The sequence below is a fragment of the Scaptodrosophila lebanonensis genome, unplaced genomic scaffold, assembly GCF_003285725.1.
Source record: "Scaptodrosophila lebanonensis strain 11010-0011.00,11010-0021.00 unplaced genomic scaffold, SlebRS2 tig00000072-arrow-pilon, whole genome shotgun sequence".
In the NCBI taxonomy this organism is placed as follows: Eukaryota; Metazoa; Arthropoda; class Insecta; order Diptera; family Drosophilidae; genus Scaptodrosophila; species Scaptodrosophila lebanonensis.
In genome coordinates this window covers 5,090,547-5,105,317 of record NW_022060558.1, presented here as the reverse complement: position 1 = coordinate 5,105,317, position 14,771 = coordinate 5,090,547, and the positions used below count along the sequence as shown (strand labels likewise).

Here is a 14,771-nt window from a genome sequence, read left to right as displayed (position 1 = left end):
CTCTTCCACTACTACTTTTTACGAATCTAATACATACAAAATACCGTACATACAAAGTGCAGTAGTAACGTTTTTGTAATTTACAATTATAATACGTACCCTATATTTGTAACTATATCTAAAACAAAAAACCAAACAACAGATACTTTACACCTTAATTAATAATTTTCAATTAAAAGTCGTTAATTTGCTTGCACCTACTTTGTATGCCGCAGCCACGCATAAAATAAAAGCGAGCCCCGCCCCTGCTCGCCAGCGGGTGGTGCTCCTAAAACGTAAAGCGAATAATTTTGAAGATATTTGAGTTGATTTTAAACATATGTACATGTCATGTATAAAAACGTATATCAGTTTTACAGTTCCAGCATACATACAAACATATGTAATCGTAATCAGTATCAGTATCAGCATCATGTCAACATTATTTATGACTCTCTCCCAGCCCCCCCGATGTATCGATATAAGTCACTTAAACACATAGACGAACGCACATCATATGAAGTTTAGTTTGTTGAATTGTTTTTTTTTTTTCTCTCTATAGAGTCTACAACAAACACACACATAGACACACTCGCCTTATGAAAAATTATATGTAGTTGTTTTGATATTATGATATTATGTAGTGCAAGGTGTTGTCTGACAGCGTCATAAGCGTCTCAATGATAACCGGATTTGTGTTGATGTGTGTGTGTACTTGGCACTAATTTCTTTGCAGGCATTTAGCGCGATATGTTAAGACCAGAAAGTTTTATATACATAGATGCGGCTTTAAGTTGTTCCAACACACACCCCCAAGAAATCGAAAGCCTACTGCAAATTATTTACTTATGTACATGTACACAACTACCGATCACTCATTAGTGCAAGAAATTAGCTGAAAACTGTATAAACGGTTCGTTAACTTCTATGAAGATGATAAAAAACGTAACAGTCCTATTTTGTTCATTTTGTCATTTAACTCGTTTTAGTTTTCTACTTTCTGCAGCTTAAGTTTATCTAGTATGTTAAACAAATAAAATGGCGCTTGACACCACAAAGAGCGCCAAACAAGAAAAACAACAGCAAAAAAAAAACAAAACAACAACCAACAGCAACAGCATCGAACAAAATTAATCCCACAGCAAAAAAATCTTCTGCGTCGTTGCTAAGTAAATCGAAGAAAAAAACAACAGCATACTTCTGGGGGTCCCATAGCTGAGATACTCGAATTTCACTGCCTCCTGTCTTCTGTCCTTTGCTCTATCGTTCTCTTTGTATCAAGGTCGCGCCAAAATTAAATTTGAGAAAATACCAACCTTTTACGCTTATTTATTTATAATTTTCAAAAAAATAAAAAATAAAAAAATAAAAGAACGCAAAAAAAAAACGAAATACTTCACCATCATCATTGTCTTTCATACTGTAAACAGGCGATTTTTGCAAGTTGTATACCTGAGATTATAGACTTGATTGGAACAAGAGCCAAATATGGGGGCACATTAAAAAATGAAAAAGGGCGAAGGTGAGACAAATGAAATTTTCTTAAAATCAATAATTAAAACCCGATAAAAATGATAAAATAAAACAGACTACTACTACTCTCCAGCTACTACAAAACATAAATACATGCATTAACTCAAGTCAAGAAGCAATTATCTAACAAATTCAAACACAATCACTAGATATATTACTAACAGAAAACTTGTCTTTGTTTCCAAAGGCAAAGCAGAAGAAAAACAATAATCGACCCAAAATCAAAATGAAATTTCCGCTAAAATAAAATTCGTGCAGTACTCGTATTTATTTTTACTCTGCGTTTCATTCTTATGAATTGTTTTCGCAAATGTTTCAAGAGGAAATTAACCTGAAATTTTGTTTTGATTTCCAAACTAACCCAAAAACACATGCATAGACATACCTACACACATAGACATACCCCACACATAATTCTTGCTAGCCGGCAAGGGCCAACAACAGAGCTACTCTGTTTGAAGCAACTAAAAAAATGTACTAGCTAATCAAGCATTGGGCAAAATATTACTTACACTCCATGTGCGCCCGCTTGTCTAGCCGCTGAATTAAAAACAACAAAAATATTTCAGCTCCCATCATCAAACAACATTTGAACTCTGCACTATCAACCCATTAAACAATCAACCAGATATCCACTGAAGTCCTATTCAGACCTTACAATCGATCCAACATACACACATGAAAACTCTACCAATATTGAACAAAATTATAACTGAAAAAAGCGAAAATCAACAAGAAGTTCAACTAAAATATATATGCTTATGTTTTCACTTCTCAAGAACTCATTTTGTACTTCCGTTTGGATTTGGTTTTGGTTCTGTATAACAAATTCTTTTCGGTTATTCTTGGTTTCGACATAGACGTGTCGCCAATGTAGATCAACGTAAACCTTAAATGTATCTAAGCGTTGACGTCGCCTCTTGATAGTTTCGTTTCCTTTAAGCGACCCAATCATATATTTAGTTTGTTTCATTTGTTAGTTTATCCTGTAACTTATGGTTTGAATTGGATTGGCATTTTGAAACTATTGAGAGACGTGTACCAAAATTATTTCCTACTTAAACCATTCTGAGTATTGTGTATGATGTGCGTACTCTTGACTACTCTCTATCTATCTTGTTGTACTTGTAAGTTCCATACATTCTATTCTATTTGAACGCCAATCTTCAATTATAACTATGTACTATCTACCACTAAACACATCTTTCTCTAAATTTGTTTAGATTTTCAGTTCTCTGGGCTCATCAGCGCTCATTTTGCACGTTTTCAGTTATCTCTTATGTTGCCTCGAACCGAGTAATCCGATAAATCAGGTCGGTGGGGAGACCTAAGTAGGGGAGGCGATACGATTGGCTAAACTTATGCAGAGAATATTTTTTTTTTACTTTGTACATCTTTTGTATGCCATCTACCCATTTTGCATTGTATTAGCCCTTGAAGAATCAGTGATTGGTGTTTATTATTATGTGTTACATAATTGTAATTGTCTATATAGTCCTTGATATCGAAGTCGTAATCCGTATATATATGTATATTATGCAAACAATTTTAAGCAATTAAACATTAAACGATAAAATGCATATTACCAAGCTAAATTTTGTACGTAAATGTTAGACATATATATATAAAAGAACGTACACACACATATACATATGACAAATTCTTTCCGTATTTTGAATGGCGTCCATTGGAAATACCAGGCGGGCAATTCGGTATAAATGTATTTTTTGTTTGTTCTTTGTATACATTGATAATATGTTTGTGTATGTGTATGTGTGTGCCACAGTAAAAAAAAACATACTTATAAAAATTTAAACAAAGTTCATATATATATATATACAAGGCCATATTCATACATAAACTCTGCCTTTCTCTTTATCTCTCTCTCTCTCTCTCTCTGTCTCTACCTCTTGAAACAGTTATGTTTCTATAAATGTTGTAGTTCTTGAAAAATATACTTATATTTATAACTCCTTCTACATAAATACATACATATACAAACTCCTACACATGATATTTTTTTATGGCAATCATTATGTTTGATTTTGATTTCTCAAAGCTCTTCTCTTCTATGTTTTCAATCACAACAAATACAATTAACAATATACATAGTATAAACAAGCAATGAAATAATTGAACAAAAAAAAAAAAAAAAAAAAAAAAAAACGAACGCGTATAAATATAATAAAGAGCGACATCAATCACAAAAAGGAACAGCCTGATATACATAAATATACAGACAGAAAAAATTTATTACATACAATAGCATATACCTATGTATATACAATACATACACATATATTTACACACACAACTCTCCACATTACAACTACAACAGCCAATCAATAAGCCTCTCTCTTCCGTATTATCTCGTACATTGTGTGTGGATGCCCCGAATCGAATTGAACCGAATCGAACCGAATCGAACCGAATTGACTTGATTTATGTTCTTATAGTTTTGCTCTTCATACACCTTCAATCATTTAGATGTATGCTCAGTTGCATACACAAACACATCTGTAACCGTATGATATATGATGTAAACACGAAGTTTAGGTTTGAATCGAGTAATGGTTGGTGCAGTTATTATATATTAGCATATAGAGGACAATAACTCACTTCCTGCAAGATTGAACCACCCTAGGTGACTGCGTCCAGTGCTACTGACTGTTTTTATCGTCGTCGTCGTCGCAGTGTACAGGCCAGCAAGTCGCTGTACTCACAGTTAGTGTTACTCAATCCGTAAGCTAATCCGCTTCCGCCATCCGTACCCATGTCCCTCCACACACCCGCATCGATGATAAATAAATCTCAAATCTCTCTCTCTCTCTCTCTCTTTCTCTATCTCTCAATATAATATCTGTAACTATCCTCTCCTGTTTACTAATCACTGATTAAAACCAATTATTTAATTCACTCACTTAATCGCCAACATTCTATCCATTAATGGCACAACACTGAAAAAAAACAGCATATCTGCAGAAAAGGAATTTTTTGTTTTGTGTAAATGAAAAAATTAAAACAAACAAAAATCTGATTGTCATGTGCTTAGACGCTCATGAGCAGCAATTATATGGATATGTAATGATGAAAATGCGTGGCCATGCATCAAGTTATTAACTTTTCACCAAATTTTTCACACAATTTCTGTTATGAAAAATTACGAAAACAAGCAATATAATAAACCTGTTTAAAATTATCACTATTTGTTCTTAGCAGCAGTAAAAACACAAGAACTAATGCAATTTAGTTAATCGTTCCTTCGATCATTTGTTTGTTAAATGCAAGTTCAATTCTTAGTTAATCTTTCCACACCTACAACCACCACCCACCAACCATACGATTACTTTTTTGACACAGTAGCGGTTACTTTTGGATCATTACCGTGCACCATCATCTAACACAGATCTACGTAGCAACCCACAATCTCAGCATATCTCCATCATGGCCAGCAAACTATATAGTATGAAAAATGTAATGAATGGAAAAACTTAATTTGCAGTCTTATTAAGCAGTAAAAAAAGTTAATTTAAAATTAACCACATCTTAAGCTTCCTATGTATATACGTATTAACGCAATTTACATTTGTTTGACAGATATCGAAATGCGGCTATGCACAGAGGATGCAAGCGCGATTCCGATTATAATAAATGATATCGATCGAGCGATAAATGAGTATTGGATTCTTCTGCCTTTCTCATTAGGCCATTTTACCAAAACTGTATAAATGTAACAACATTTAATACCAAAAAGTATATAGTAGCATATTTTATTTATTCTATCTATATCAGGAAAAGAGGATGCTTGCATTCCTGAAGTTATTTTGTCTAATTTCTCTTCCACAACATTTCTTGTCATAAACAGACAATAAAGTCAACAACTTTTCTTATATAGAAAGGATATTCTGTGAAGTGGCTTGACTTTTATTTACTTACTTTCAAGTAAAATAAACCGATTGAAGTTCCTTATGCTGCAACAAAAATTGAACTATAGTGCTATGAAAAGGCTTAGGAGTAACTGTGTGTGGGTAATGCGTTATGAAGAGGTTGAGGGCTTGGGGTTCACACCATATACTGATAAACTCATACTTATACTGATGAAGTACTAAAAAACTTATTCGATAATATGAAAGCATACATCTAATCAGTATATGTACATCGAAGCATGGTTTGTATGATGCGGTTCGATGCTCCACTTACACCAAGATGATGCATGATGACGTAGTTAGTGCACCCCACATTCTAGGTACTAAAGTATGATCGCCCGGTTTGCCTGTCTGCCTGATTGCATGCCTGTGATAATATATGAATACATTTACATATATAAATAGCACCCCATATGTAGTTGGTAGACATGAATTGGAATGAGCGTAGTGTATATAGAGAGCTACTTACTTAATAACAAGAAACCAAAAGAGATTGAAAAGTTTACTCGATGCTTTACTTGATGCATGTAAGTTGAATATATAACAACGATGTGCGTAGATAACCGTATGACTAATTTTGTTTACCTTACTACTTGTATTACATTTTTTGTTCCATTTCGAAAATGCACTTGCAAAGTATGCACTGCCAAGAACTGCTGCTTTGCATATGCATAGCATTTGAGCCAAATTATTTGTTGCCTTCGCTTTCATTTGATGATTATTTAAACAAACTACTGGGGTAGCAGACTAAATAAATGCATATTGCAGTGTTTGTTCATTTTGTTGTTTAATTTTTATGATTTTCATTGATGATTTTACTTCAAATGGATTTCTACATGTATACAAGTTTTACTTTAATACCAATAATATTAAAAATCTATATAACATGAAAAGTAACAACGAGCAGTTGATAACGAAGCAAATAATATAAAAGTATAAATACATATAAACGATTATGAAAATACAATACAAACCTACTATAAATACTCATTACTATACTATATACACCTAAGTACACGCATTCATTAAATACCACAGAAACACACACTATACATACACATGTGCATACCTATATACTCGTACATATTTTATCTATCATACACAATCGCTCTCTACTATATATAAACATACATACATATATATTTGTAGAAGAAATAACATAACAGGAGGCAAACAATTTGGTTCCTAATTGACGTTCAAAACGAAGAGGTTCACATTTCTGAAAAGCATAATCTGCTTTATCTGTTTATCTATAAGAAATGTATGTATATATTTATAGTATATAAAAGGCTTTTAACACAACGCATTGTATGTGTATGAAAGTCTTTTATCAATTACAAATGTATGACATACAACTAAATCTGTAAAGTAATTATCTGATGGATGCGTTAATTCATTTTTTTGGTCGTAACAAGGCGATCTTGCGATACAGCTGTCTGGAGCTCCTGAAGCAGACCAGTGAGAGAAAATGCCCGCTTATGTGTGGGGAAGCGATATTTTTATTTTAATTTTGAACGCCATTATGAACCAAACCTCATTTGCCTCTCACCAAAATTCAGTGTTGTTTGATATAAAAAAGATAAATATGTAATAAAATTTGTTGTGTTATACGACACTCACACTAACACACACGAAAACATAACTACTACTTAAAATCGAAACTTGCACAGCGCTTGATTAATGCATCTTAACTTATACCTAAGAATATTTGTTGCTTACATTCATTGTCTATGATGGCTATTTACTAATGAGGTTTCTTTTCTATGCCACTCGCACACACACACATACACACATTCTCCTGTACCCAACTCGCAGACATATTGTGGTATGTGGACATATAACATACGAATCCGTGTCGCATTTCCTGAAGGACTTTCTGCACGAAGATCGTGAAGATGTCGATGTCGAGGTCGTCTTTTTACATCGGTAAGTCGTGAAAAGCCTTGATTTCAGTACTTTGTTATTCGTGTTGTTGATTTGATGTGCCTTTATTATTTGAATATTAGTTTTCAAAGTACTTTGTGTGTAAGCATTTATGATTTTGTGTTATTGAGCAACTACAACAACAAAAAGAACAACTATTTAGTGCAGTATTTAAGAAGAGAGTAAATACTTAAGGCGAGCAACTGTACCACAGGAGCCCATGTTGGCCCATGTGCGGCAGCTGCTGGCCAGCACTTATTGATGTAGTATCAGTATCCCGATCAGCTAAGTCTATGAATAAATTAGACGGAGGCACTTATTTAAGTATTTCAATTAATTTAGTAATTAGTAAAAGGCACTAATGCATAAAGAATTTTATTAAACAGAAGGCATTTCCATATTAATCCTAAATCTTAAACTTAACTAAATAACGTAATGCAATATTAGCAAAGAACCTGACCTGGAGCTAGAGGGACTGCTGAAGCGTCACTATACAACAGTGGCCTTTTTTCAGGGCACTATGATGAATGCAGTCGATCTGGAGCGAGTCAAGGTACACAAATACACACCAAGGCGCGATCTAAACTATACGACATACACACACACACACACACACACACACACACATAAATATATACATATAACGACATATAGACAGTATACGCACACACACACACAAACGCCAGACACACACACAAACACAAATGTACATGAAGACACTCAATCAGAGTTTGCATTTGCCCGAAGTTAGGAGGAAACGCTCCCTCTCTTTCTCTTTTCCCCCATCTCGCTCTCTTCACACATACTCTTACAACAAATCACAGTCAAATGATGCGCCATTTTGTGAATGTGCCTCACACATCTCACACATTTGTGTCCGTGCTTGTGCCCGGAGCAGGCCTACACGCCCACACAATTACTCGCAACTACTGACTATCGATAGATCTAACGCGCAAATCTATAGTCTTTCACTTGTGTCTGCAAATCTAGAGTATCTCATAGCCCGCAAAACCAATGGATTGTTACCGTTGCCAGCCCACAGCGACCTGCGAAACACCCCCTGTTCTCTCTCTCTGCTCGCTCTACTTCCACTCTTTTAATAAATTTTTCCTTTATTTTATTTTGTTGCAATTTTGAAGATTCTATAATATTCTTTCTACTTATGTATTTGTTTTGATATGCAGCTGCCGCTGAAAATATTTTGAATCGATTTTTAAGAAATTTCAAAGCTTTCAAAATTCAAAAGAAACAATAATATATTGAACAATAGTACCACTAGTTTTGGTTAAAATGTACAACTTAGTTTCACTTTCTTTCATACTTTTTTCGTTCACTTTGGCTTCAAGTTTATCAAACTGCTTATTTGGAATGTCCTCTTTAGCTGAAAATTACAGTTCTTAAAAGTGTTAACCATATAAACAATCCTTTTATGTCATACATAAATATTAGTTCAAACCAATAATATTTATTTGTCATACCCACACTTAAAGCTTCTCCATTTGAACTTCCACATATTTTTAGATGAAAGATAATGCGGACGCATATTTAACATATCGATCTTCCTTTTGAATTGTAGCACTTTATGCTTTAATTATCTCGATTTATCTAATCCGATTGATATGTATCTGTATACTTATATAACCGCCTTTAGTAGTGCAGCACATTGAAAAACTTTTAACAGGCATTTCAAATGCCATTTCAGTATATTCCATTCAACTTTATTAATGTTACAGTAAGGTGCCATAGTGATTTATATATTTATATACTTAATTAATAGTTAGTTAAGAAAATGTTACACCTAAGTATAGAAATGAGTAATTGAGGAAACGTTACCTTTTATATTTATTGATTTTGGTGTAGACCGTCCGACGACCTTGTAACGAGAGTTAGTTAGCATCTTCGGAATCGCCAAAGGTTTCTTACTTGCTAATATACTATATGTACAAAATTTATTTTCTCGAAAAGTTAGATTATTATAATTTAGTTATAAAACATTATACGCATTTGCTTTCGATGCACTCAAATTTTCACATTGATTTATTGTGTTGAGCCCCTATTCACGGAATTAGATTGGCAAGCTAATAATAAAGTATATTATTGAAAACTATGTCTTTGGTCCAAGGTGTACAAAAAGGGTGAATAGTAATGCACAATCTGCTTCTTGATAAACACACTGCTTCTTAGCTGTTGGCTCGCCAATCTTATTCCTGAGGGAGCCTTACTAGAACGACCACAAAATAAGAATTTGCATTTTTTTTTATTCTTTATTTTCATTTTCATATATTTGCCACCCACCTGCACAATTTCTGTAATGTGTGTATTTGTTTGTGTTACATCACACCGATAAAATAATAATTTAAAAAATACAACAACAACAAACCCACGTAAAATTTGTACATTGGAACAACAAAAACAACACGAAATACCACTCTAAAAAACCTCTGTATTATTTTCCCAAAAAAATGTATCGAAAATATAAAACCAATCCAAAAATTCTAAAGTAAACCACCCGATTTGGAACTTGAGGGTTTGTTCAAGCGTCATTTTACCACCGTGGAGTTCTTCCAAGGAACCATTATGAATCCGATTGATCTACAAAGGGTTAAGGTAAAATATTTTATTATTTTATGCGTTTCTCTATATTTTCGTCGAATGATTGTTTGTTTAATTGTTGATTCATTTCAAACCTTTCGTTTGTTCCTTTTCTGTTTGTTATTTTTTTGTTTTGTTTTTACAAGTATGTGTGTTGTATAAACAGTTACTATCTATACTCAGGCTTTAATAAAATCAATACAAGTATCAACACATATACCTTTTAACTAAAAGTGACTAAGCGAGTTGTACTGTACTACATACATATTATCATTTGATTGTAACAAATAACGAACGCTCTTATGTATTGTACTACTTAATACCTACTACCAACATGTATATGTATACTTACACGTGTTTATGTAAAAATAAAAACAATATCATTTAATGTTTATATGTATATGTAAATCATAGCTATCATATAAATGTCCTCATTATGCATTTGCGCGTTCTGTTTGTTCGCTTTGGTTTTGTTCTGTGCGTCGTACCAATAAACAGAAATCACTTTTTTCGTTGGTATCCTTTGGTGTTCTGTAACGCGTTAGGAGCAGCAGAATTAGAATACGCATACATACATACTCGTAAATCAAAATTCCAAAACGGATTTGGGTCCACCCACACCCGCCTACATACCAACACACCCATCTCCATACACACACTTAGTAATTGTTAATTGCTGTTGACGTTGTTGTGTATGCAAAGTGATTAAAGTTATTGTTTTAGTTTACTAAAACTGCATTACTTACCAAGTATCAGACATTGGTATAAATTACAATTGGCTTAACTTATAGGTATAATAATATACGGGTATACTATATTATAGATGTTAAGTTCTCATATCAATATTATTATATGTACAATGATTGAAATGATTTAAAAAAACTACTGTTCGATATCCAAATATTCAAAAAATAAAAAACTAGTTGAATATACTGAAAACATCGTCAGTATCAATGCAAATTTTGATCATATTCTTGATAGTAATACTAATATACGACCTAACATCAGGCGGAAAATGCGGTCGCTCACTCGGAAATATTTTATGTGCTTATAGATCAACCGTCATTTTGAATTTTGAAGAGATTTACTTAGTTATTAAGGCTTTACTTTCCGATTATGTTGTTAAGCGATAGGGTGTAGGTGCATTATGTATTAGAAAATATTAGAATGACTGTGTTGAAATAAATTTGGACCAGCGCCACAAATATTGAAGGAAATTAAGAATTAAAAAGACAACATTTTATATTTCGATTCATTCGCAAGATTCAATTTAATAAATGACAATAACAATGTGCATCGATGTGTTACATTGCATCATGATCCTATAACATTCAGAGATTTAGAATAATATGAACTCATCAGTAATAATCAGCATTTTTGTGCAACTAATGCAGGTCTTGAATTTTTAATTAATATACAATGGTTTTTCAAAAAGTCAAGACTTACAAAAATATAAGTTAGTCATAATGCGTACATTAAAAATAATTGCCACTCGTGGTACCAATTTTGTTGAAAAACTAACTGACCATACTTATAATAGAAATGTAAAAATATTTCCACACAAAACAATCTGCATAACTTTAAACTTAAGTAAAGTACTTCTTTTGTATTGAAACTCGTATAAGAATTAGTTTAAGCCTACCTAGTTATCGTTAATAATGATTACATATCAACAAAAAAACAATGTACTCGTGGTGTACAAGTGCTTTTAACGCGAATTATTTGAAAATCTTTTGTCGATGTTAAATTTGTTCAGGCACCTAAATACTTTTTATTAAAGGTTGCAAACTTAAACGTCCTGATTCGAAGCACATTTAAGATCCAAGCACTTGAGAGAGTCGCATCAACAAACAAACCATTTTCTGTTTATTTGGGATACTTTTCCTAGCAATAATAGAGTATAGCTTAATAAGAAAAAGGGCTTACAGGAAATTATTTATTTCCAAATGGTCCCTAGTGTTCGTCGACTTTTTGTTAGCCCATATTAGCTCGAGTATTTTGTGTAGGATCAACACATTTATGGAAACTTTGGTTAAGATTAATAAATAAAGACGTTATTATTATTCACAAAATGGGCCAATTGTTTTGTCAGCTATAAAAATTCCTGAGCGCTTTATTGACGGAAACACGGTCAGGGATATAACTACAGAGCTTCTCGTGCTGATTATGAATGTGCTACATCATGCCGCCTCAGAGACTTAACACACTAATGAATTGATTCAGGACACTAGGTGTTGATTTAAACGATGCCTGCCCTTGTGTTAAAGGATATAATGAAAATACAGAGCATTAAGCAAAATGGAAGCGCTATTTGATGTGAAGGACACCCTAAAGCTTATTACGTACGGCTGTAAAGCATAAAACGCAAAAATGCCTTTGTGCTTAAATTTATGTAGTGTACCGATATGCAGCAGATAAAAATAATTTTACAATTAACTCATACACTCACGAACTATTACTCGTACACTGTGCCGCATATTGTGGCTATACAGCAATATGAATCTTGTATATAGGTACTATATATATTATGTAAATGAAAGCCGAGCAAAATCAATACACTTGTCACAGAAGATTGCTATCTAACCACACCATTCTTTATTAAACTAATCCAATCCAATCGCACTTGAGCCTTTCCACTGCATGCCTCCTCCGGTCTTGCCTTGCCTTCATTTCATAATTGTATAAAGAAAGTAGAAACTGTTGTTTGATCCGATGTTGTTGCAAGTGTTTTAATTTAAGCAGCCTGCTTGGGTGCCCTCCACCTTTGATTCCTTTTCAATCTCTTTTGTTTATTAATTGCATTGACTGCCTGCTGCTGCATGTTATACTTGCCACTCAGTACTTGCTGCATGTTGGTATTGTTGTTGCTGTCGATGCTGCTGGAAGTCTATGTTGGTAGCAGCTGGAAGCAACTGTGCCCGCTCAGCAGTTCTGAGCCGAGCGAGTGCTGCAGATGATGGCGCTGCGATACGACTTGTGGCACATTATATTGCAGTATCTATTGTCTAATGCCCACTTTATTTGACTCTTTAGTTTGCGAATGGCTTTAATTTTGATTTCGATTTCGATTTGTGTCCACCACCCAACGACACCAGCGTTCTGTCTGCCTCCACTCACTATCGCACCGAGCGTTCGCTTTTTGATTTACTATTCTTTCTTACTAAAATTGAACCAAAGTCCACTAACAGCCATTTACTCACAACTACAAACTCTATCGCTTACTGTCCCCCTATCGCCAATGTTGCCAGCTAAAAAAAAACCTTTAATAAAACCTTAATGTATGGTACTCGTATGTGTAAGCTTTGACAACAAATGCAAGAAGCTGGCAATTATCCTTGCTGACTATAAAAATAAATTACAATACCACCTGTGACATTTTAACTGCATAGTTGTCCAATCAATGTGCGTGTGAACCGCTTGCGTGCAAAAACTACAACATACTTACTACCTAAACATACTTACTCCTCGTTCAACCAAGTACTACTCGTATATACTATACATACGTGACACGTGGGCAACCACATAGGCCAGCCAGCAATCAATCACCCACTCACCAAACTACAGTATAACCATATCATGTCAGACTTATACAACGATCAACAGTTCAACATAACCTCACACGACACAATCATCTAACGTCTATAGCTGTGCCTAAAATACCGATATAGACATAATAACTGAAGCACGAACCGTGCTGGAACCAATGCTAATCGGTCTACTCCACTGTCACCAAAGGTACACGAAGCCGATGCCTGCCTAGTGCTTGCTAACAAATATTGCCAAGATCCCGACGCAGAAGATGCTGCCAACATCATGAGAGTGATCTCAATCAAGAACTACAGCGATGACATAAGAGTCATCATACAGCTTATGCAGTACCACAATAAGGTGAGTGCCTGTCAAGAAAACAATCATATTTTCATTTGCAGTTTTAAATACTAAACACTTAAGTGCCCTTAAGGCATTTGTTCTACAAGTAATAAAAACATATTCCTTGTGTAAAATTTCAAATGCTTTGGGAATTTAAATTATGGTGAACTGGCTTCCAAAGAAGCTGTGTTCTAGTTGACTGTAGACAGACAGACAGATTTTTAACTTTGACATCACAAAATGTAATCCAAGCACATTCTGAGGAAGAATACTACTTAGACCTAATACGAATATGTCAAAATTTGCTCAAAAATGACTCCGTTTTCTTGATCATAGAGTACATGAAATATGTTATAATATTATTAATGATTTTTTCGAATAGGATGCTTTTAATGTAGATGCTTTAACATATACATAGAGACTAATAAAGTGCACTCTGTTTTATGTTTGCAAAATAAAAAGCTTGTTCGAATACAGAGCATTCGTCTGCACATAAAGAAAATGCCCGTCTGTCCATCCGTCTGGATGAACGCTAGGATCTCAGAAACTATAAAAGCTAGAATAACCAAAGTTGGTATCCAGATTCTCCTAGGTCCGAGAAAGGACGAGTTTATTTTATTTTTTGGAATTTCCCCCGCCTTCCCCCGCTACAGAATTTCGTCAATAACGTCCACCTGATCGCGTTTTATTTTCCTAGGCGTATTTGCTGAACATACCATCGTGGGACTGGAAACAGGGAGACGACGTCATCTGCCTGGCCGAACTGAAGCTGGGTTTCATAGCGCAGAGCTGCCTGGCGCCTGGTTTCTCCACCATGATGGCCAATTTATTCGCCATGCGCTCGTTTAAGACCGTAAGTAGTGCAATTGGTTTTCCGTTAAGGAATTACACAACTTTATCAGACACACCTACACAACTCTTTGGAGTCCAATAATCAGCGAAGAGCGC

At 34.2% G+C, this 14,771-nt stretch overlaps 1 protein-coding gene across 12 annotated transcripts in view; it reads left to right on the top strand.

Moving 5' to 3' along the window:
* LOC115625550 (calcium-activated potassium channel slowpoke) overlaps positions 1–14,771 on the top strand; it is a 58,472-nt gene that overhangs the window by 21,625 nt on the left and 22,076 nt on the right. For 8 of the 12 annotated variants that reach the window (XM_030520632.1, XM_030520641.1, XM_030520637.1 and 5 more), the window contains exons 8-11: positions 7,254–7,364; positions 9,863–9,968; positions 13,689–13,841; positions 14,521–14,676. In XM_030520632.1, coding sequence (XP_030376492.1) covers positions 7,254–7,364; positions 9,863–9,968; positions 13,689–13,841; positions 14,521–14,676 — 526 coding nt within the window. Of the gene's footprint in view, positions 1–1,409; positions 1,502–7,253; positions 7,365–7,808; positions 7,915–9,862; positions 9,969–13,688; positions 13,842–14,520; positions 14,677–14,771 lie in introns of all 12 variants that reach the window. The other 4 variants (XM_030520638.1, XM_030520639.1, XM_030520631.1 and 1 more) reach the window with 2 other exon arrangements.